Below are 25,756 nucleotides of genomic sequence, written 5' to 3'. Positions count from 1 at the left end.
GGAGGAATCTTCGAAAAGCAAAGATACCATATATTTCCAACCTTGCCCTCTCTGCTCCTGTAATTTGCTTACTCCTGCTCACTAAATTCTTGGATGCATTATCTCCTTGATAAATTCTTAGTTGTATTATCTCATGATAATTTCGGTGCTTATTCATTATTTTTTCTCCTAGCATAATCTGAGTTTCTAGGTACTAACTTTGGAGATCCTTTATTGGGCTGGCTTGATTCAGCATCACTCTAGGTTCAGGAATCTTATCTCAGATCATGATACTCTTGAGGATCATCTCTGTTTATGGTTCGGCTGCCTCTCCACAGTCACTTGCAGCAGTGTCTGCCTTCCTCACCCCCACCTTCTTAGTTATGCTTCTTACTGAATGTTGTAAGATTCTTGTTAACTACTTAAATAGACTTTGGCAATATACAAATATCTAGTTTTTCTTTAAGATTTTCCATATGCAAATCTGTTTTAAAGGTCATGTGTGTTAAGCTGTTGCCCCATTATTACCATAATTTGACCACCTATTTTGTCTTGCTTTCTCCAGAAGGTGAAAGGTTTTACTTGGTGAAGTACAAGTTTTATGACAGCCTTTGTGATCTTAGCTTGATAGAAATAAATGTAATAGTGTATTCATTTAAATATTTTAGGTGAATTGTTAATCAAATATTAATAAAATCAGTTAATAATATGGTGTATCTTTTGTAGGAAAAGTGGTATATGCAATCTAAAAATAGTATTGTTTGCGCTTTATTTTCTTGTTAAAAAAATTACATGAATTTTGAAAAGTAAATCAGTGCAGAAGCATTTTTTAGTAAAAAGTGAAAGTATTTTCTTTTTCCATTAAAAATGTTGCTGTATTTACTTCCATTCCTTTATATTTCAACACGGTAGAGAATTTTCATTAAATTTTTAAAAATTACTGTTAAGATAGTGATGTGAATTACCTTTTCCTTCTTTGATAAGTTTCTGAAATGTTTATCTAATTTTCCAATGGTTTTTGTTTGTTGGTACACTTAAACTCTTATCTTCCTTCTACTGTGTAGACAGTAGTTGCTCAATGAATTGATTTGATACAGAAACCAAGGGTAAGTGGAACCTAAGTGTTTGGATGCCAGTTGATGATCAGAAAGGAAGATAAACTGTTGAAGATTAATATTGGGGAAAAAAGTCTTGATATATATAATGTTTATTTAGATGATTGATCAGGATACTGTGTGTTCAGTATGTACTACTGAGAGCATACTGTATGTGCCAAATGTTACACTTGGCACCAAGAATACATCAATGAACAAAACATACACAATTTATGTCCTCATGAGACTTATAGCATATGGTATATATATCAGAAAATAAACAAGCACTTCCAACATAATGTGATAAATGAGGATATTGGCAAGAGAGTGGTTGAAATGGTAAACCATGGAGTCCTATTTAGATAGGGAAGTGAATACAGAAGTGGGCTAAATGAGGAGAAAGTAGAAGAATCAAGTGTCTGCAACTCTGAATGACAAAAATAGTTGCAGTTGATATAACTAATTTGAGCTGGAAGATTGTGGTCAGAGAATAAGATAATTTTCACATTTCCCTTTCAAAAAAGACAGGTGATGATGAAGTCTAGAGTATGGTGTTACAGTGGCTAAAGTGGAGTTGCATTGAAAGTTGGCAGAGATCAAACGCTAATGATGTTCAAAGTAGCGTAATGGTTGGATTATCCATATGTATGTTAAATACTTCAAGGTTATGTAGTATTTGGGAGAGAAGAATATTGTGTACCATGTATAAAGAATTTTGAGTGAATAGTTAGGAATTTCTTGGAGACTAAAGTTACCACCTGTGACCATATTGGAATCACCTGGGGAACTTTACAAACACTAATGCTCTTTCCTTAACTTTGATGCACCTTGGAAAAATGGCTAGCTCTCATCCCTAGCTTTTCTGATTCAATTTGCATGTGGTGTAACGTGGGTAGTGAGACTTTAAATGCCCCAGGTGATTCTAAGGTGCAGGAATTGCACAGGAACAGGGGGTTTTACAGGAAACTGTCTGGGACTTATGATTAGGATCATGACCCAGCATCAAAAAGTGGGACTAAGTGATAAATGAAAAAATAAGCAGCCTTTGAGAGGGTTGCTGGAGAAGCAGCTTTTACTTAAAGCCAACAGTGAGGGTTTTGAGGTGTGCTAGTTTTTATTGTGGAACAGAGTAAACCTAGAGGAAAGCTTTGGGAGGGAAGGAGGCAGTGGGAAGTAGGAAATGGAGGGGAAAAAAGCAAGAACAGTACAGTGGTTAGTGTACAGGTGAGTTCTGGTAAGTGAATAAATTCGTCTTCTGGTACTGACCAAAAACAACAGGGCATAGTGTGTGGAAAGTACATTCATTAGTCCCACAGTGGATGACAGTTGGTAATGGGTTAATAGTTCTCAGGAGTTAGTTTCAACCTTGATGGGTTCAACATCATAGGAAATGGTAGCCTTGTACCCTTCTCTTTGTTACAGGGTTTGGATTGATTGAGCAAGATCCATGGAGAGACCCAGAGTTCTGGGAGGTTAGTCTCCAGGCTCCCTGGGGAGGGGTTAGAGGCGTGGTCTGTTTGTTCTGCCACTGGCAGGTGGCAGCTTTGGAGCCTTAAGGCTTGGTCAGTTCTGCATAGCCTAGTTTTGTTTATTCCAATTTGCTGCTTATGTGATTTTGGCACTCTGCTGTACCTACTAATACTGGCAAAGCCTTCACTATTTCTTTACTTTTACACTTGATGCTTTTCAGGAAAAATTTTGTTTCCAGTTTCAGATTTGTGAGCAACTATTGATGGTTTTTTTTCCCCCAATGTACAAGATGTGACATAGACTTAGAAATAGTGAAAAAGGACCTTATGTATTACATAGGCAAACTTCTCTTATTATATATTAGAATTTTAAGTGTAGAGAGTCGAAGTGAGTTTCACAAAGAAACCACTCAGCCTAGATTAACTGATGCATAAACCATATATGGGCCTAAAGGTTTATAATTGTTAAACTGATTCAAATTTGTGGCAAGAATAAATGGGTTAGTTGCAGCTCGTTTAATCATTTTGACACGTAACTTTAAACTTGAGAAATGAGATAATCAGACCTCCCTGTCAACAGAGTGCAGCCAGTTTACTTTTCTTTTAAAATTAAAGCTTTTTAAAGTATAATACTTGAAGCCTGAAAGAGCTACCCTAGCTATGCAAATATACTATGAAATTACTTTTGAATGAAGAGTTCATTCAAAACATTCTAAAAAAATTTCGATATATTTCGGTCAAAATAAGGTAAGTAGTAATGTAGTAAATTTAATAACAGCCTGATATAGAAATAAAAAAATTGTATGCTAAGTGGAAAACAAGACTTTTTGCATAATTATAGTGTATCATGTTAACTAGCAATTAAAACCCGTGTGCTTTTACTAAGCAAAATGTATGTCATGATTAAAGCTTTTATACTTTTTAAACTTAGATGATTTTTCATACAGTGACCTTATTTCATATGTGTTTGAATTGTGGAATTAAAAGTAATTTTTTGAGGCTATGATACCAAGCAAATGAAGCCTATGATAGGTCATGGGGATTTAGGGTACATAAAAAAGATGGTTGTAACAGCTAGGTTATGACATGTGTTTTTATATCTTTTGTATTCATAGTTTTCAGATGTACTTAGCAAAGTGAAAATTGAGGCACAATTATGCTAAATAGTGCTTGTTTTCCTTTTCTGTCTTTTTAAATAAATTTTAGAGCACATGAGTGGGGGAGAGGGGCGGGGGAGGGGGGAGGGAGGGAGGGAGGGAGGGAGGGAGAGAGAGAGAGAGAGAGAGAGAGAGAGAGAGAGAGAGAGAGAGAATATCTTAAGCAGACTTCACGCTCAGCATAGAGACCAACATGGGGCTCTATCCCATAATCCTGGCATCATGACCTGAGTTGAAATCAAGAGTTGATGCTCAACCAACTGAGCCACCTGGGTGCCCCTCCTTTTCTCTTCTTGGATTGCGTTCATTGACTTATCTGATGTTTAGGTCGATATGAATGGTACTGATAGTTCTAAAACTCAGATGATATTTATTAAAAAAACTACACGACAAGTCAGTTGCCTCAGTCATCTTTGGTTACATCTTAATGTTTAAACAATACAGATTCAGGTGATTCAGAGGAATGTTAAGATTTTTCTTTGGTTATGACAGCTGACATCTTTTGGCTTAAATTTTCTAAGCCAAAATTATTTCTACTCTCCTGTATGGTGGGAAATTCTGGTAACTCAGGTCAACATTTGTTATGTTGGAATATATCAAAAGCTGCTTCCTGTGGGAAACGTTGGCTTTGCTTATTTGTTTTTGCTATTGTCTGCCACCTTATAAAAGTAGGGTTGTGAGAACACTAGTTAGTGTCTTTAAGACTTACCTGATTTTTAGGTGTATGTGGGTTAACTCTAAATTAGAAATATAGACTACCAGCATCTCAGACTGTATGATACTCAGTACAGAGCCCAAAAGATTTGATACTGAGGCAAAATCCCCAACAGTTATTTAATCCAACTTTTCTTCTAGACTCTCTTTCATCTAGTTTTTTGTTGATAATTGTGGTTAGATTCTCTAATTTTTGCACTTGGATATATAGTTTGACCCCTAGAAAACCTTAATCTTAGAACACATTAGTTTTACTCCTTGCAGAATTGTCTTCACTGAATTGACTTTTAATGTTTATGTCCACTTTTATTTAAAGTCATTATGAGAAGCAATGTTGTTAAACTTTCTAATGACTTTCCTGCATAACTATTGTTGAGAACATTAACCAGTACTTCATGCTTTGTTTTTCAGATAAATTCCTATATGATACAATTGTTTAAAAATTCAGAGCTGCAAATAGCACTAGTTAAGTGAGAGGAACCTTGGATATCATCTGTTTCCAACCTGTTTACAGATGAAGAAATTAAGGCCCAGAGAGGTCAGCTATAAGTAGCTGGCCTAGAACCCGAGTCTAGAAATTGTGTCTTCTAACAACTGACCCAGTTTTTTTTTTTAAGTTTTTAAAAAAATTGAGATGAAATTGAAGTTGACATAGCAGAGTTAGCCATTTTAAAATGAACAGTTCATTGACATTTAGTATATTCACAGTGTTGTGCAACTACTACCTCTATCTAGTTCCAAGACATTTTCATCACCTCAAAAAGAAGACTTTATTCATTACACTCGTTCCCCATTTTCTCCCTCCTCCTCCCCCTCCTCCTCCTCCCCCTCCTCCTCTTCTCTCCCCCTCCTCCTCCTCCCCCTCCTCCCCCTCCCCCTCCTCCCCCCCCCCCCCCCCCCCCCCCCCCGCCCGGCAGTTGGCAGCCACCATTCTGCGTTCTGTCTCTATGGATGTAGCTATTCTGGATATTTCACATAAATGGAATCATACAGTTTGACCTTTAGTATATGGCATCTTTCATTTAGCATAATGTATACATGTTGTAGCATGCATCAATACTTTATTCCTTTTTATGGCTGATTAATGCTCTGTTGTATGTAGATACCACAATTTGTTTACATCCATTCACTTATTGACAGACATTTGGGCCGTTTCCACTTTTTGGCTATTATGAATAGTGATGCCATGAATGTATATGTACATGTATTTGAGTTTTCAATCCTTTGGGGTATTTCACTAGAAGTGAAATTTCTGGGGCACGTAGTAACTGTTCATTGTAGGGTCTTTCCATTTTACCTATCACCTAGTTTTATTTATTTATTTATTTTTGTTTCCTCTCTCCTCCACTATGATAAGAGCATGGTGACTTGGAAAAGAAAGTGAGCCAAAAAAATTTTTTTAAAGGTATGAGCTCTTGATATGTTTTATGCAATAGATTTTCAACCACACTTATCCTTTTTTTTTTTTTTTTTTTTGCTCCCTGTGGTTTATTGGTTTATTGAATTTGATTTTGGTTTGTTCCTTTCATTCAAACTGAAATTGTACTCCTTCATTTCTTTTTCCTTACTAGAACCCATGAGAATGGTTTTAGACGTCTAAGTAAATTTATTTATTGTCATTTAGGACAACGACCTGAAGATAATCGAAAAGAAGAAATAGCAACACAGATAGTCTTGGCTTTTTTCAAGGAGATATGTTTAGGTTTTAATTGACTTAAGTGCAGGTCAGATTTCTTTGTCTTCCACTTGTATTTTTGGGGTCAGTTGGTAGGGGTTGGCAGTTACTGTGTTGATCAAAAATTTTGAGACCATTGTATCACTTTAATGTATTTATTAAAACAATGCCTTATATTATACTTGATGAATGGTTGTTGTAGAAAATTTAAAGTAAATGCTTTAAGGTAGATTAAATAGTCATCAAATCTCTTGTTTTTGAGGTAAGGCTGATTTTTATTTAGTTGGACTAAATAATGACCCTCTGTCATTATTGAAGTGTGCATATATATATATATATATATATATTTCATTTTTTCTTTGGTTTTAATAGTAAAATGGCCCTCACTGAATTATCTGTTTGCCTAGAAAGAAAAAAAAAAGTGTTAAACTATTGTTAACCCTGGAAGACCTAATTGAGTTTTCCTGTTAACTGAGAAAACTTATTCCAAATAAGGTTATAAACCTACATTTATACTACTTGAGGAAAGACTCTGGAGGTCATTATTTATTTATTTATTTTTACTTCAGTTTTAGAAGATAGAGATATAACAGGTACATAGAATGCATTTATTTAACTTTATGAAAAGTATTAGGTAAATTAGACTTTTTTTTTTTTTTTTAACATGCAGAGCACAGAGCGATTTTGGAATTATCTTAGGTGACAAGAATTTTATTGAAAAGGTAGATGATGAAATCAGTAAAATAAGAGCGTTATTACATAGTCATGCTTCATAGAACAGAGAAATGCCTTGCCTATTTAGCTATCTGGTTACCTTGTGACCCTCTTCAGCATTAGATTTTTGTTAACCCCTGTGGTAGTGCTTTGCTATTATTATTATTGACTCTGTTACTGCCTTACTGCTGATTTTATCCCTCTTAGTACCAATTGACAGTTTTAAGAGAAGATCTTATCAGTCATATCAGAGTCACCATTTTCGCTAGGCTACCTGTTATTTGATAGAGCTTTTCTGCCAGGTCATCTCACAGAACATTAAACCGGCTATAGAAATCCACCATTATATAGAAATCCACCATTGTAGCTGTCTCTGGTCTATCATGGTGGGGGTCATTTATGTGAACCAGAACATGGTGTTGTATTCTTAAGGAATCCTTCAGAAGATCCTTTAAGGTATGGTAGGCAGGTAGGACTTTTTTGAGAAAAGTCCAAGAAGGGAGGCATTATATCAGGTGAATACCTTGCTTGTCTTGAAAGGAAGTTTTGTATTTTGACATAGTTACTACGTTTGCTTTAGGTGCTGCTTTATGGATTTCTGGGGTCTTAGGAGAACACCCTTTTATATTCCAAGTTTACATCTTTCATGTAGTTAGAAAAATTTGCAAGAGACTTCCAAAGGGTTGCTTTAAGAGTAAATACATGTTTGAATTTGTTGTGTGTGTACACATAAACACACCCCTCACACTGTCATCTCAAGTTAACTTTTAAGCCATTTGAGTATGGGAGATCTATAATCCAATTCCATCTTTTCAAAGTCAGTAAACAAAAGTTGAGAGACATTTTGATTGCCCAGATTTGCACGGTATCTTAGAGGAGAGCTATGATTAGAAACCGGAATTCCTAACTACTTCTGCCTTACAGTGTGTAGTGCCTATTTAGTGACTTAGAAAAACAAAAACGGCTTCTGTATTCCTGGCATTAATCTAATCTTGTTTAGGACTTTCCAGTTGGGAATCTTAATTGTAAGAAACAGAAATATACCCCAGTTACCTCATATAAAAAGGAGAATTCAGGGAAGTAAAATGAAACACAGCTGGTCCTGTGGGAACTGAAAAGCTGACTGAGATCTCAACTCTCTCAGTCTCTCTCCTCCTCTTTCTCTCCTTCCCTCCCTTTCTTCCTCACCCTCTCTCCTCTTCAATCCTTCTTTCTCCTTCTCTCCCACTTTGTCTTTCTCTCACAGGTAACCACAAAGTCTCTCATCTCAGCTTTGCAGGGTGTGTTTGCTTCATTTTCAGTTTTTGTCTCAGTTGGTTTCCTGGCTTATTCATTGGCTTATCTGTTCCTTAAAATAGCCACCTCAGCCCCAGAATGTACATATTCTTTTTCAGGTCCATTGCCCACCATTGGCTGGCTACAATTTGTACTTTTTTAAGTTACTGACAGAGAGCCTAGCTCAGATCACTGATGAAGTCAGGTCTCACAAGGTATACATTGTCTGCTAAACAGTAAGTTGACTTCTTTTGTGTCATAGAAAGGAAGTTGACTTCCTAGAGATACCTGGTCTAGACCATGGTGAGGTTGGGGGAGGGAAACGTAAGTAGGATAATAGGATTCTTAGAGCTGTGGATGAGAGGATGGGATGAGTAGATGTAACCTGCTTTTTACATATGTAACAATTACTGGCTTTATATTTCAAATAAAAATTATTTTCTCTTGTTCACTCCTAAATAATTGGATGGCAAAGACTGAAAAGATCTTAGCATGGGACATCATATCCTATACATTTGTGCATTAAGTTCCATTAATTGTGAATGAATCTCTGAAATGATAACTTGAGATACTTGATAATTCTTATTATCCCACTTCTAGACACATGCTTCTAGGGGCTATTTCTTTTTAGTTTTTTTTTGGGGGGGGGGTCAGTTCTATTAGAAAAGGAGCCTCCTCCTGAGTTCATTCATATATTCATATTCATACATATCACAGACTCTTTGAATTGTATTGTGTTCCAGGAATTTTGGTAGCTATGAGGAGATAACGTTGAACATGATACCTAAGTTCCGTGCGGTAAAAGAACTTTAAATTTTGGAAACAGCTATACCTCTTGCAATTAATTAGAGGTCCAACTGTCTTTGTACTTTTGAACCCTTCAGCTACTGCTCAGTCACACCTATTTGACCTGTATTCTTTTTACTAGGTTTTTTCCTAGAGCCTGGCATACATACAAATCTCTTCCCACTTATTCCTAAAACTACTGCAGTGTTGTTCTATGCTTACTACTCTATTATGCTGCTCTCAGTAAAATCATCAGTTAACCATTTGTTGTCAAGTCCCCTGGACACTGCTGATAACTTATTTCTTATGGAGATACTGTTAGCTTCTAGGACTCCACTGAGTTATGGGTTCTTTTTGTCTTTTTAAGCTTGCCTTCTCAGCCCTCCTCATGGGCTTCATTTTTCTTTTTCTGCCCTTTAAAATGTTGATGTTACCAGTATTTCAGTTTTGACTTGATGCTCTCTTCATGATCTACTTCATTCTAATTTATAAGATTACTATTTGTGTGACAATAACTTCAAATTCTGTATCTGTAGCCAGAGTATTTCCTTGAAAATAACTTGTATTACTATATTCAGTTGCTTGCAGACTATCTTCACTTGAGGTCTTGTGTATTACCCTCAACATGCCCCTTAATGAACTTGACTTCTTCATCTACAAAACAAAACAATAAACATTCCCCCAACCCTGTTGTCCTCGGTGTTGTTTTGGGTGACTGTTTGTTCAGCCAGTTACTACTGAAGCTTAAAAAGCTATGATGATGGCTCTTTCTCATGCTCCATGCAGTTACTCACAAGGTTTATTGGTTGAGTCATCCAGATACTTCTCCAGTCTATAGACTTTGGTCCATCCACCCTACCTTTGCCCTGTTTCTGACTTTTAGATAATATGACTGTAATTGCCCTTCATAGGTTTTTCTGTCTCCAGTTTTGAAATCTTGCAGGTAGTTGATAGAATGGTTTAAACTTGAGTATCATGTATACTTCTTACAATCTACTTTATAAAAACAACCTTCACTGGACTCCCCATGGAAGCATTTCTTGCTTCAGTGCCTATTCCTGTCGTCTTTTTATCAGGTTCCCTGTTCTTCATCTGGCTATGTCCTGTTACTCTCTGAGACTAATCTTAGGTATCACCTGTTTCAGGTTGCTTCCTCTGATTTGTTGTCCTTTCTCTTCTTCATGCTGGATCAGATCACTTATTGCCTTGTAATAGCTGATGCATTTCTATCATTTTACTTACTGAATTTTTTTATATTTGTATATATGTGATTCTTTTCATAAGACTGAGCTTCTTGAGGCATGAACAGTGCTTTACTTATCTTTGAAACCACAGAACTTGGCTATGGTGGGCACATGATAGATCTTAGTAAATGTTTAGTCAATTAATGAAAGAAGCTTCCAGTCTAGAAAGGCACATACATATGAATAACTCTGTAGAATTAAAAAAGAAAAATTTAATGTTTATTTTTAAGAGAGAGACAGAGTGCAAGCGGGGGAGGGCAGCGAGAGAGGGAGACACAGAATCCAAAGCAGGCTCTAGGCCCTGAGCCATCAGCACAGAACCTGATGCAGGGCTAAAACTCATGAGCCATGAAATTATGACCTGAGCCAAAGTCGAATGCTTGACTGACTGAGCCACCCAGGTGCCCCTGTAGAATTTTAAATAGTGCTGTGTAGACAGAGAATGCAGGGACTGAACATTCTCTCTGTGGAGAGAGATGTGCTTGTGAGGGAGGACTTGTTTCATGGAACATGTAAGTTTGAGCTGGTACTTGAAGGGAATTTGATAGAGATTCTTGCTAACGAGGAAAGATAATCCATCCTAAAGGATACACAGAAGAGAATGAGTTCTGCTCATGGAATAGCCAGGTATTTCAGAATCTTTTCAAAGGTCATTTTGGCAGTAAGGAGGATAGAATAGAGGGGAGGCAGAAATTGTAGTCTTGCAGGCTATAGTGAAGGTCTTGTCTAAGGCTTTAATGGTGAAGAGGGGAAGGAGCCAAGAGATATTTAGGATATAAAATGTAATTAGTTGGATGTGACAGTTCCAAGAGGGGACAGTCCAAGATAACTCTGAGATTTATCTTTTCAGTAATTGGATAGGCACTGATGCTTCTTTTAAGTAAGGGAATATAGGAGATATTTAAGGTATGTAATGAGTTTCATTTTAGACATGATGAATTTGAGGTACCCATGAGAACCTTAGGCAGAAATGTTAAGTATGCAGTTCAGTGTAACTTTTAGAAACTCAAGAGGCATATGTGGGCTGGAGGCACAGTTCTGAAAGTCACAGTACATAAGAGGTAGTGAAAAGTGGTGGATTAGAAAACAAAGTTACTCAGGGATTGGATGTATAGAAGATTCTATGACAGTGAAAACAGAATCCTGGGAATTGCAGGATTTTTTTTTCTTCTTTTTTTTTTCTTAAAGATGATCAGGGCATATGTACAGAGCAGTATTAATTTTCCTTGATCCCTTTACTTATTTTGAAGGAGAGAGAGAGAGGGAGGGAGCACAAGTAGCGGAGGGGCAGAGAGAGAGGGAGAGAGAGAATCCCAAGCAGGCTTTACTCTCTGCACTAAGACCAATAATGGGGGTCGATCCCAGGACTGTGAGATCATGACCTGAGCTAAAATCACCAGTTGGACACCTAACCTCCTGAGCCACCCCATTGCCCCTCCTTTTATCCCTAACCACTTTAATAGATTTCAGAAGTTTCCTGTTTGTAATCCCTATTTGTGATTTCCTAATTTTTTTCCTTCCTTTTCTTACCCATTGGATTCTTCTAGAGACTATTAGCTTATTCTTCTTTAAAGTGTTTGTTGTCAGACTAAACTAGGGAAAAGGAAAGGCCTGACTTAGATATGTGAATTCAGGTCTCTTCCATGAAATGGGCACATGCATTTATACCTTTGCTTCCACTAAGTAATAGACTGTTGCCGTTTTTAAAACATGTTACTCTTGGTTTATCTTCTGTTTTCCCACTTTTGATAATGACATAGTTATAGGTCAACATTTGGCATCTTTAAAACAGCTGTGAAGTTCTGACGATAAATTACATCTTGGACCCAGAATCAGATAAACCTTAGCAGGTGTTGGTACTGTGGCAATACTGAGGACTTCCTGGCTCATTTTCATGGGGGTTATTGCCACTCAATTTTATCTCATTGTTCCCTTGCAGGCATGTTATTCTGTGATATCTAAATTTTTCATTTTTCAAGAAAAGCCTGAAATTCTGATTTGTATGTGATGTTTTAAATGTTTATTAAGAATTAAAAAAAAATCATTTGTTGGCCAAATAAAACACACCACTTTTTGATCCCTTTCTCCAACCTTAAATTGTTTATAACAAAGATCAACCAGAGATCAAACAAAGATCTCCGAATCACCTACTGAGATATTTGAGATATATTTGGTTCTATTGCATATTAGGATAAGAGAGGAAACTTGACTGGAAGCCACAGAAGACTATGGTGGAAAAGGAGACAGGTTCAATCCCTTAGTTTGGAAGATTGAATAATAATTGGGTCATGAAGTCAAATGGGCTGAGACTTACTCCACATGCAGTAAGTATTCTGACAGTGAATTTTCCTTACCCTCTGCTCCTTGTTTGCTGAGGTCTTGATTCTGAACACTTAGGATATTTTTCTATTATTTTATGCTGAATATTTTAGTACAGAATTAAAACACCCTCCCTCTCCTCTCTCTCTCTCTCTCTGTGTCTCTTTGTTTCTGTCTCTTTCTCACACCCTTCCCACTCTACTTTGTTGTTTTGCCCCAAGAATGCAACCCAGATAAATAATGTTTCTGTCAGTTTCAAGTTCAGAACACCTAATTTGTTAGGGCTTACTGTATTATCTTGATTTATTTCTTTTTGTTGAGTCAATTTTTATAGGAAGTCTCCTACTCATTCCATGGGAAAATCAGAGAGATATATTGGAGCTTACCTTTGGCTTTTCTGCTTTTTCTTCATGGGAGGGAAGAGTAATGATTCTTGCAAGTGGAACTGTCATAGTTTTGATGGTGCATGTTTTAGCAACAGCTTTTTCTTGTAAGTAAATAAATTTCATTGGTATAAAAATTAGAACTTACAATTAAAAATTATATTTAAGGGGCACCTGGGTGACTCAGTCGAGTGAGTGTCCAGCTTCAGCTCAGGTTATGATCTCATGGTTCCTGAGTTTGGGCCCCGCCTAGGGCCCTGTGCTGACAGCTCAGAGCCTGGAGCCTGCTTCAGATTCTGTGTTCCCCTCTCTCTCTGCCCCTCCCCCACTCATGCTCTGTCTCTCTCTGCCTCTCAAAAATAAAGAAAACTAATAAAAAAAATTTTTAAAAATTATATTTAAAATAGTGCCACAAAATGTTAGAATTTGATGATTAATTTTTGAATTCACTGGCTTTTCACCATATCATAGTAGATTATAAGAGGTATTTATTTACTAGGAGCCTTGAATAAGGGAAGTGTAATTTTCTTTGGGTGGAGAGGGGAGTCTAAGTGGAATTGAAGTATGTGCTGGTATATTATATCAACCAAAATTTTGATGATCTAATAATTTTCCATACTTAGGTGATACATATTTTTTATATGTTTGTAGTTTATCTTAGAGTTTTCTGTGTCAGAGTGGTTGATCTCTAGTTTCCTATACTAAGATGAGAGATTATGAAATTTGTGAAGTGAATTTAAATAGTTAATTTTAATATATAAAAATAGTTCTGTGGTTTTTTTTTTTACATTTCATTAAAAGTTGCATGAATTTTGAGTTTGACTTTTAGCATTTGTTCTTTTAATTTATAACTGATGACATCTTATCATTTTCTCTCTTTGTGAAATCATTTTGTACTTGTGATTATTCATATGTAGTTTTTAAAAGATTTTTCGGTGAGCAATTTTCAGTTTACGAATTGGGGGGAAGGTATAGAGATTCCCATCTGTTTTCTGTTCTCATATACATGTAGTCTCCCTTATATATCTCTCACAAGAATGGTAGATTTTGTGGAGGCTAAACTTAAATAGATGCATGATAATCACCCAAACTCTAGTTTACCTCGGGGTTCACCTTTGTTCGTGTTGTACATTTGGTGGGTTGCAGCAATAGTAACATATCCATCATAATATCATCCAGGGTATTTTCAGTCCCCTAAAAATTCTCTGTACTCTTGTTCATCTTCCTATCTTGTCTCCCTCAACCACTGATGTTTTTATTGTCTTCATAGTTTTGCCTTTTGCAGAATGTTATGTAGTTGGAATCATACAGTATGTAACTTTTTTATATTAGCTTCTTTAACATTGTAACACACATTTAAGGTTCTCCATGTCTTTTCATGGTTAGATAGCTCATTTCTTTTTAGTGGTGAATAATATTCCATTGTTTGAACGTACCACAGTTTATCTACTTAACTACTTTAGGACATCTTGGTTGCTCTAAGTTTTGCCAGTGATGAATACACTTGCTTTAAATGAATTCTGTGCAGGTTTTTTATGGGCATGTTTTCATTCCTTTTGGGTAAATACCAAGGAGCATGATTTCTGGATCATATGGTAAGAGTATGTTTAGTTTTGTAAGAAATTGCCAAATTGACCTCCAGAGTGGCATTTTACCTTCTCACTAGCAGTGTATGAGATTTCCTGTTGTCCCACGTCATGTCAGTATTTGGTGTTGTCAGTGTCCTGGATATTGGCCATTCTGATAGATGTGTGGTGGTATCTCATTGTGGTTTTAATTCATATCTCCCTGATGACATATGATGTAGAATATCTTCTCACATGCTTATTTGCGTGTATATCTTCTTCAGTGAGGTGTCTATTAAAGTCTTTGGCTCATTTTTTAATTAGGATTGTTTGTTTTCTTATTTTTGAATTTTAAGAGTTCTTTGTATATTCTGGATAACTCCTTTATCTGATGCGTCTTTTGCAAATATTTTCTCCTACTCTGTGGCTGATCTTTTACTTATTGTGATACTATCTTTTGCTGAACAGAAGTTTTTAATTTTAATGAAGTGCAGTTTATCATTTATTTCTTAATGGGTTGTCTTTGGTGTTGTAGCTAAAAAGTCATCATCATGCTCAAGGTCATGTAGGTTTTCTCTTATGTTTTCTTCTGGAGTTTTATAGTTTTGTCTTTTACTTTCAGGTCTTTGATCTATTTTGAGTTACTTTTTTATGACAGTTATAAGATATGTTGTCTTAAATTCTTCTTTTTTTTTTGCATATGGATGTTTATTTTTCCCAGTATTATTTGTTGAAAAGAATGTCTTTGATTATGTGTAGTTTTTTGGAAGTTCTTGAATAGTGCATTTATCCCTCACAACTTACTTTGTTGCCATTTATAAATGGAATCTTTAAATATATTTAGGGATAACATTATAAATAGCCTTGAGCATTAGGCTTAAATTCAGTAAACAAATGATATTCTCTGTCCTACTTTTAAATCCAAGGGTACTTTCTCTTGAATAGCCTTAGCATCTGTGAATCTTTGTTCAGTTGGAGTTTTTATTTTTGGAAATTATCAGAACTTTAGTGAATAAAGTTTGTAATCAGTTTTGGGTAATACCATTTTGATGGAAAAAAAAGTAGGTGACTGTAAAGAAAAGAGATTGATTTTCTTAACTGAAAAATTGCCTTTTGAAGGCAATTTCAAAGGAGTTTGCTCTAGAGGCTTTATCTTTTCTGTATTTCCACTTTGTAAATCTTTTTATTGTGATAATCACTGTTCTATATTGTCATTACAAATGTATTTTACTTATTTAGTTTGTGAGCATATTGAGGACAGAAACTGATACATCTTTGTATAATTAAGGCCCAGTATATAGCTATGTAATTATTATAGAATCATATGAAATCCCCCAAAATAATTATTTTGAATAGTTGTTCTTATATAAAACATGCACATGACCACGCAAAAAATAGGATGTTAAAACTCATTACTTAGTTGCATATTTAAAAGAATCTTTTTCTTTTCTTTTTCTTTTCATTTCTTCTCTTTTCTTTTTGAAAGAGACACATGTGAGTAGGGGAGGGGCAGAGAGAGAGGGAGACACAGAATCTGAAGCAGGTTCCAGGCTCTGAGCTGTCAGCATGGTTCCCAACGTGGGGCTCAAAACCATGAACCATGAGATCATGACCTGCACTGAAGTTGGATGCTTAACTGACTGAGCTACCCAGGGGCCCCTAAAAGAATAATAGCCAAGTGTATGTTGTTCTACTGTGAACTAATGATAGGAAATTTTTAATCCCAAGTTATTTTCTGGGGTGTAAACATGGAGCATGTTTGTGGGCTGTTTATTTTGTGAAGTGGTTACTTAAGAAATTCAAGTACATTTGCTATGTATGTAAATTTTGTGATTATTGTGTATGCTTAAACAATTTTTTAATAAAGCATTTCAAGCATTAAAAGTAGAAAGATTAATATAATGAATTCCCTATCCTCATGCCCAGCTTAGACATTTATCAACACATGGGCAGTTATATTTTATCTATATGGTTTTTTCACTTTTTCCCCAGTCTCTACTTACAGAATTATTTTGAAGTGTATTCTAGATATAGGATTTAATCTGTAAATAATTCCTCATGTGTCTGTAAGACATAAAGATTCTCTTTGTTAAAATATAACCTTAATGTCATTCTACCAAGTCAAAAATAAGCAGTAACTTAATATCATTAAATATCCAGAAAATATTAAGAATTACCCATTACCCATTTCTCTTTTCCTTCCTCATCCTTTTTTTCTCTTTTCCTTTCTCCACTGTATTTCTGTTAAAATCAAGTTGAATAAGCTCTACGTATTGCAATTTTACCCACAGATTCTCCCAAACCCTCTTCCTTCCTCCCTTGCCCCCTTCTCTTATATGGGTTTTCTCTTACCCTTCATTTGTTGAAGGAACTCTGTGTTTTTTGCCCTTTAGTGTTTCTCACAGTCTCGAGTTTTTGCTTAGGTCATCGCCATGGTGTACTATAACATTTTCTCTAGTCTTCTGATTTCCTGAAATCAGATTCAGGTTTGATTCCACCTCCATACAAGAATATTTCATAGATGGTGGTGTGTTTTTTTCTTTCAGGAAGCATATGATATCTGGTTTGTGTTCTTTCTCTCTCTCTCTCCCTCCTTCCCTTCTTCCTCTGCTAGACCTCTAATATATTAAGGATTGCAATATGGTGCTATTCTGATTCTATCATTTCTTCTTTATTATATGGAGTATTTCCTTAAAGAGAAATTAAATTCTCATAAACTTTCTGATTACCCTGATAAATGCTTAATTCTGTGCCACTTTTCAAACAGAGTTGCACCCTTTAAAGGTCATTAATGGAATTTTAAAAAGTCTTCATATTTTCATGAACTCAAATATTTGAAGTGCTCCCATCCACTGCAGTTACTAATTTTAGTGATGCCATCTTTAACCAATTAAAGCGTTTTCAGGTTGTCTTGAGTCCTTTTTTTAAAGTTTATTTGTTTGGGGGGCTCAAACCCATGAACCGTGAGATCATGCATGACCTGAGCAAAAGTCAAGAGCCTGACTGAACCACCCACACGCCTCTCCTGAGTCCTTCTGACTTGTCCTCAGCAGTCTATAGTAGCTTTCTGGTATATCAAGGTGCGCAGGCCCAGTTTAAACTTATTTCCTGCCCCAGTCTTGGAATCAACCATTGCTTCAATAGCCCTGGTTTGCTTTAGTGGAACTGTCAACACTATTTTTCTACTGAAGCACACTATTAGATTTTCATTGTTATTGTTATTAGAGTGCATACCACTAATGATCCACAGTTGAATAACTGTATTGTAAAATCACTTAAAATAGTTTCTCTGTGTGGTTATTCCACATTAGTAGTATATAGTTAGATTGATTTTACTTTGCTTTTGATGGTATAAACGTATTTATACCATTACAAAATCAGATCCACACAGCAAAGTATTTTTAGATGTCTAGTTCTTATAATTGTCTCCTCTACTTCCATTTTCTTCATTCCTCATAAATCATTTAAAAAAGTATCTGTATATACTTATATTAAAAAAAATAAGCAAATGTGTGTTTATTTATAACTCTCTTTCTTAGGTGAATGATAGCTATACATACTTTACTAATATGTAGTTGAATTCAGAATAATCAGGGTCAGTATGCTGATACAAAAAAAAAATGCAATTTGTGTAGAATACATAGAACCGGTATTTTCCGTTCTGATATCTTGATGGATTCTAGTAGCACATAATTAGAAATTTAACTGTCTTATTCTTTGGTATGTTTAACATTTTTGCATTAATCAGTTATTTTTTAGGGAATACTTTTCCTTTTTGTATGTCATATATATATACGACATATGTACACATATGTCGTATATATACACACATATGTTTGTCTCCTTCATAAACAAATTAAAAATAGACCTTTATCTGCCAAATGGAAACATTAGGAAAAGAATCAATTTTGCTTCTTTTTGATGGAGATTGAAGGTTTATTATTTAAACATATCTCTATTATTTTTGAGATTTATTACTTACATAGACTCCAAAACAGTATGTGTAACTAGAAATATGTAGTCTCTGAAAAGCTCTTTTGATTAATTTATTTCATTCTTATGTATCTACTATAGACCTTTTATTGGAAATTCGGGAAACTTTGGTAAAGTAGTTTTTCAATTTGAGGCTTTGAGTATTTATTGGAAGCCTGTCAGGACTATTCTTTGCTATACTGCCTCATCCACATTTTAAATAATTTTATGATTTTTCCTGTATAAGAGAAAGTGTTCAGTTAATACAGTCTTTTGTTTTCTTTTGTTTTCAATACTGCAGTTACATCAAGACTCCAGTTCAGTGATTCCCAGTGTATGGGCTGTGGGGATGAGAAGAGGGTCTGCAGCCTATAACATAGTTTGTATCCTGAATAAACAAATGCATATTATGAATGTACCTGCTATTGTTTTCAAACTGTGTATAGGTATGTGGTAATTGACAGTAATTTAGTTTAAAAAACAGTAATTTATTGTAGCTTGTATATTCTTTGTCATTGGATGCTAGGAGTCCTGATTGTGTATAATTGTGTGGTAGTCTATGACCTTTTATAACTACTGCTCTAATAAAAAGTGAAGGGTTTGTTCAAGCGGTCATCTGTGTATTTGTGTATAATTCATTCTTGAAAATCTGTAACAGTTGAACAATACACTTTTCTTGTAAGGGAGAAGGTTCTATTACCAGAGAACTAAAAATACACACCCCCGATTGGGAGAGGTAGGAGGAACTCCACAAGTATCCAGTGGCTGTTACCTTTGCAGGTTGGGTATTCAGCCATCTTGGAGACCAGGGTCATTGCCTGAGGTGTCTACCCTTTCCACAGGCCCTCTATCTCCCCTGGCTCAATACACCCGATCACAGTAGTCTTTAACTATCCTCCCAAGAATATACTAGGTATCTTAAGTAAGAGTGAGTGGAAGAGGATCTTTATTCCTGTGTCCCTGGAGTGTGAAAAGCGGGGTTTGGGACCAGTTGCCCCAGCAAATGTACTCATGATCCCTGTGTGCCTCCTGTTCTGTGACTTCCTCCCTGAAAAGGAAATAATAAGGTGGGATGCCGTGAGCATGTGTTGAGGCAGCCTAAGGAAAGCTTTTTTGTACATCAGTCTCGTGGAAGAACAAAGTCTAGCTTTTTGAGTGATTTTTGAGAGTGGGAATTTGGTATGGTTTGTACTAGAAAGAATGTATAGCTCTGCTTAAAGCCATAAGGTGAGGGTTGGAGGAGCACTTCAATTTAGGCTGCTTTTCCTTTTCACTTTTCCTAGACCTTCTTCCTTTCTTGCCATTTCCCCTTTCCCCTCCTTTTTCCCTTCCCCTTTTCTTCCATCCCTTTCATTTTACTTCTCTAGTTAGTAAATTAAATAGTTACATAATTAGTGAACAACTTCTTTGTACCAGGCTTTGGTTAAATTATTATATAATGTTGAATAAGACAAGGTTCCATATAGTTACAATAAGGCCACCCTTCTTATGAGTACTTATTTTTTTTGTTAAGTAAGTAAAGTTTCATAAGAAGTAAGATTTCATAAGAAATCATATGACTTCTGTGACCCAAATTGGCGCTGAAGTAGTATCAGTTTTAAGATTCTCATCCCTATCTGTCTGGCTGCCCTATGCCATATAATGTGTTCAGATATACCAGGTCATTATAACTCTGAGGGTGGTTGACCCATTCTAGTGAGACTTACATCACAGTCTGACGTCCATGTTGTGGGAGCTCTGACCATCTGTTTTTTATGTGATCTAAAATTAAATAGCTCTTTCCACTTAGTCCCATTCTCCTATAGCCAGGAGAATCTGGGTCTGGCTTTGCATTGAAATAGCTGTGTCATTATGAAGAAAGTTACTTAATCAATCTATTACAGTTAGATTTGACTTCCACTTACTGTGCTAATGGGAACTTTGGATCAAAGAGAGTGATTTTACAGAGGTTACACAGAATGTTAGTGGTAAACTGACTGTATTTTCTTTGTGTTCTTACTATTATATGATGCTACCTTTACTATCATAAGAGACTATGGTGAGGAACAGATGAAATAGATATCAATAGGACTTGATAGGCATAAAATATTACAAGGAAAATTATTTCCACTTGCTTCCTGTTGTCAGGAGTCATTATCCTTTCTTGGTTCTTGAACATCTTGGAAGCAGGGGTCAGTTTTTATGTCTATGTGTCCCTGTGCTCAAAGCCACACTGATGTGTATAGGTGTCAGGACATACTCATAAATTGAGACCCTTGAAATTCTTTCCGTTACTTTTGTAGGGTATACATGGTTATGTTGATTTTCTAATAATAAAAATTATATACTTATATTCAGACCAGGGACTTATTATATTCATTACAAGACATTTTCTGACTAATATCTTGGGAAGCGTATTAAATTGATTAATTTTTGGATAAAGGGAAGCACTCGTTGATGATTTTAACATTCTTTTCTTTTTGTGATTTAACTTTAGGTAGTTGTCAGTGACAAATTTTAAGGTTTAATAAGGAGTTGGGATTTCCCTAGAATCAAATCTCACTTTTATACTTACTAGCTTGCATGACCTTGGGCAGTTTTTTATTTTAAGCTTCTCTGTGGCTTGGTTTCTCTCTTGCTAAACTAGGAATAATTGTGATTAAGGTAAAATTGAATACAAGACCAGGGACTCATTTACTCCCCACAACAGCCACATAGGTGAGGAAATTAAGGCATTTGGTGATTACCCAACTAATAAATAGTAAAGGTGAGATTTGCACTCAGTCTAACTACAAAGTCCATACTTTTGGGGCACTATGCTGTACTAAGTTCTTGATTACTTCATAAAATGTTCTGAGAAATAAATGAGATAGTATTTAGAATGTTTGGTACAGCTTTGGTTCTCAAAGCTTTTTGAATTTTGGAGTTGTGGAAAAGGTTTTGTGGACCTAGAGATTAAGGAAAATTATAAATAGATAGTTGTTCTTAGTTCTAAACAGTTCTGATAGCTTGTTAGAAATGAAAGAATCACAAAGATAATGGATTAGCATCTGCATTTTAAGAGTCTGTATTTAAGGTCCTTAAAGTTTGAGAAGCACTAGAGTAGATGATTTTGAAAATTTCTTCCAGTGCCTCCTTGATAAGTCCGTGAGTTTAGGGAATCACATAGCATGGATATTTCGGTGTTGATTATTGTATTTAGAGGAGAAAATGATAATATATCAAGTATTATTTTAATGTAAATCACTGTGATAGAGGTCTGTTTCTATTTTTTGGCTTCCATGGTAGGTCAGTTCTTGAGGTAATTAATACTTATTTGAATTTGTAAAAAGTTTCTGATGTGGTACAGAATTATCCTAAATTTTCTCATCTTAGGAAATAATTAGAACTCAAGATTTTTATATGGTATAAGATTAGTTGTTTTTCTTAATCTCACCAAATAATAACATAATAATATCAACCAATTACATTATATCTGGGAACACTTGGAATAATATGAAATTTTCTAGTTTTGGACAATTCACTATTCTGGTGTTTCCATGAACAGTTTAAAATTTGACGTTAACTATAAATGAGCCCCTGACTTGCTTGATTTGACATGCTTAATTTTATTAGTCTCTGGAATATAAAAATTTCTTTCACAAAGGGTCTTCTCTTGTAGAATTTTAAAACTATGACAGTAATGTCTATTTTGTTCACCGTTAAGTCACTAGTGCCTGGCACATTGTGATAGATATTGACAAGTGTTTGTAGAATGAATGAGTAATAATTTATTTTTTGATCATTTTGCTACCATTTTCAAATGAGAAGAGACAAGATTCTGAAAACTTATGTTTTAGACATTCGAGCATCTACCATGTTAACTAACTGCTGCATTAAATAATCTTCCCCATATTAACTAACTGTGATTCTTCTTTGAAAATTTTTTTAATTGTGAGATGTATGATTCACATAGAAGAAATATTACATTTATTCAGTTTAAGGCAAACAGTTGATTAAGAAATAGAACCCTACTGAATATTTGAGAAGCCTCCTGTGGGTTGTCCTCCAATTGCATGCTTCCTTCCTTTATCTACAGAGATAGCCAGTTTGCTTCGTTTCATTTTAAAACCTCTTAAAATATCCAAGCAGCAAGTTGTTTAGTTTTGACAAACTGGCTAGCAAGCATAAATCTAACATTGTAAAGAAAGAATAATATTGTAAATATTAGGCCAGATCTCAATGGAGAAGGTAGATTGATTAAAGTATTTGGGTCATAGTCTGGTTTCAGCTTTCCTGAGAGTGTATGAGAACTCTTTGCAGGGAATTCAGTGGGTAAGGTTTTGAGTGAATCTTGGGAAATAGCATCTGCTTTCCATAGTTGGGCCTCTGGCTGTACTGTAGTGTGGATCAGGTACTGGATGTTCAGCAGAAGGATTGGACTGCTTTTGTATTTTAAATCCCCATGGTTTACTTTCAGCTCTTAGAAGTCAGAGACCACTTCTGTAGGTGAAATAGTTTCCCCAGCTGATTCAAGGAGGAAATCATGAGGTCAGAGCAGAAACTTCATCAGTGGGTGTTCTGTCCTCTGGTTAAAAAGATAATAGTGGCCAGAATGAGGAAAAAGGATAATAAATACAAACGAACAAGATTGAAGTAGCCTTATATAGAAGAAGAAATGTTTAAAATTTCCACAGAGTGACATTAAAGAGGATATGAATAAATGGAAAAACATTACTTGGGGTAGGAAGACTCATTATTATAAATTATACTTAAATAAATCTTTTCTAAGATTTCTGTTCATATGTCATCTAGCTGAAAGCTTCTTATATAGTCCTATATATATAACTTATATAGCAATCATATGTAATTGCTTTATTTTTCTCCATAGCACTTTTCGCTGGCTGATATAACTGTACATTTATTTATTACTTGTTTTTTTCCCCTTCTGGAATGTAAACTTACGCAAATGTGTAAATTTATGAGAGTATGCTTATTGCTCTCTTTTCTAGAAAGTAGCCTTATGAGGATATGTTTTATTCCTTGTGGTTTCCCCAAGCACCTTCAGCTTATAGCACATAAGAAACATTCATTGACTGAGGAATGAATGAATAAATAAAACTGTTCTTTCTCTCATAATCCATAGAACTTACTGTCTATTCCAGTTTTTTGGTCATTAATTTTGTTCACTTTAGCATCTTATAATGCTTTCTATTATTTTCTTTTGGTTCAGTGTCTAATTGTTTCATTCCTGTAAGACATTCTTCTCTGTGCTCCTTGATGGCAGGAATGGGACAAGTGCATCCTTTGTAGACCTCACAGTGCAAGGCAAATGCATGTAGGAACTTACTGAATTGAATACGTTTATTTATTCGTAAGGACTTAAATTGCTAAAATCCAGTTTGCCTTCAACAAAAGGAGTATTTTAAATATATAATACAGTATAATTCTAAACAAAACAGGGTTTTTTGTTTATTTTTAAGGATTGAGAATTTTGGAGATGTTTTTTGAGCTCATGGTATATTTTGGTAACAAAATTGGAAGTTGTGCAATTATAATTTTATAAATTTCTATGTAAATTTGAGTAAAATTTTCAGTGAGATGTGGATTTCTTACCTTGAAATTTTAAGTTTTAAAAAATGTTGTTATACTGTATTTCTGTTGGAACTTAGTTTTAAGATGAAATACTCTAAACATGTACAACTTTGGAGGCTATTTAACCTTTTATATATATGTGTGCATATGTAAATGTTTTTATAAGTACTTTTTTTTATCATTTCTCATGCCAGCATACCATTCAACAGTTTGTGTAATGATTGCTTTTGTGCTTTACATTGCCACTAGATTTTTAAAAAATCATTGCTGATGTACTATAAATCCCTTTCTACATATGGATTCTGTATATTGTTTCTTAGAGATAAGTCTCCAAGAATGTAGTTAACATTTTCAAAAACAAATATGTAACAAATACTGCAAATAGTACTGTATATGTTGAAAGAATGTAAAAGTTTTGTTTTTTTCTAATTCATATGGACATTTATTTATTAAAAATTATTTTCCTTTTCTTTATTTCAGACCAGTCTATCCATATGGGGATGGGGAAGCCTTGGCATTGTCCTTTCTCTAATAACCTTTGGACCTTTTGTAATATTTTATTTGGCATTTTATATCCTCTGCTTTGTGGGTGGGTAAGTATTCTCAAAGATAATCTTATAATTGCTATGTCATACTCTGTTGTTAAAAATTGAAACAAATGACCATGAGACCTCAAGAAGAAGAAAAAAATGACCATGAGAAATGGAAGTATGGTTTGTGAATGCTCTTTTTTTGCAAATTATTTTTTACCAAAGTTAAATAAAATTAAGATACCTGATAAAATAAAAGCAATGTAATGGGGGACACCTGGGTGGCTCAGTCGGTTGAGCATCCGACTTTGGCTTAGGTCATCATCTCCCAGTTCGTGAGTTCGAGCCCTTTGTCGGGCTCTGTGCTGACAGCTCAGAGCCTGGATCCTGGTTTGGATTCTGTGTCTCCTCTCTCTCTATCCCTACCCCGCCCCCCCCCCCCCCCCCCCGATTCGTGCTTGCATGCCCTCTCTGTCTCTCTCTCAAAAATAAACAAACAAAAAAAAAGCAATGGTGATTGTAATTTGTATCAGAAATATGCATAATCATTTTCAAAAAGCTTTCAATTTCCAATGATACAAACTTTCTGTATAATTTGACAGTTTTAAAGAGTTTTTATTCCTTTTGGTGTTACTACCTTTTAGGAGTGAAAAAATTTTAAATCTATTATATTAATAAGTTATATTGAGATGATTCAAGTTTTATATAGTATAGAAGATACTGTTTCATTGATTAGACTTCAAACCATGTTAATTTCCCTTGGAGAATGCTGTTACTTTGTTATAGAAAATTCGAACAACTGATTTTGCCTTTTTGTCTTCATGTTTGTTTGGTTAACAGTGTTTATGCTTTACCTTGGATTGATAATCCTTTACAAGAGAGGTTTCAGTCATGATTTAGTATAGCTTCCTATATGGAGCATTTGGTATCAGATGTGAGTTGTATATGAGAAAATCTATAGAAAACAGAGGTAGATGCTTGTTATTTAGATACTCAAACCAAGGTCGCTTAGCTGAGTATTTTGTTGTTACTATGTGTGTGTGAATGTACATATATGTTTGTGTGTGTGTCTGTATTTTTAAGATACATTTATGTAATTGTGGAATGAATACCTTTGAGCTCTTTTTTTTTTTTTTTTTTTTTAAGTTTATGTATTTTGAGAGAAAGAAAGCAAGCACGGGCACCAGTGTGGAGGGTGGGAGAGGGAGAGAATCCCAAGCAGGCTTCTGGCTGTCATCGTGGAGTAGGCTGACATGGGACTCAAATTTTCGAACTGTAGTAAGATCATGACTGAGCCAAAGTCAAGAATTGGGTGCTTAACTGACAC

The 25,756-nt window shown here is 35.1% G+C and overlaps 1 protein-coding gene across 2 annotated transcripts in view; it reads left to right on the top strand.

Annotated features, from left to right (window-relative positions):
• Window positions 1-25,756, top strand: part of SNX13 (sorting nexin 13) — a 135,968-nt gene that overhangs the window by 19,477 nt on the left and 90,735 nt on the right. For both annotated transcript variants that reach the window (XM_047841195.1, XM_047841186.1), the window contains exon 2: window positions 24,380-24,492. In XM_047841195.1, the coding sequence (XP_047697151.1) occupies window positions 24,380-24,492 (113 nt within the window). The remainder of the gene's footprint in view (window positions 1-24,379; window positions 24,493-25,756) is intronic.

This window comes from Prionailurus viverrinus, chromosome A2 (assembly GCF_022837055.1).
Source record: "Prionailurus viverrinus isolate Anna chromosome A2, UM_Priviv_1.0, whole genome shotgun sequence".
Taxonomy (NCBI): Eukaryota; Metazoa; Chordata; class Mammalia; order Carnivora; family Felidae; genus Prionailurus; species Prionailurus viverrinus.
The sequence above is the reverse complement of the archived record's forward strand: the minus strand, read 5'-3'. Positions and strand labels throughout refer to the sequence as shown.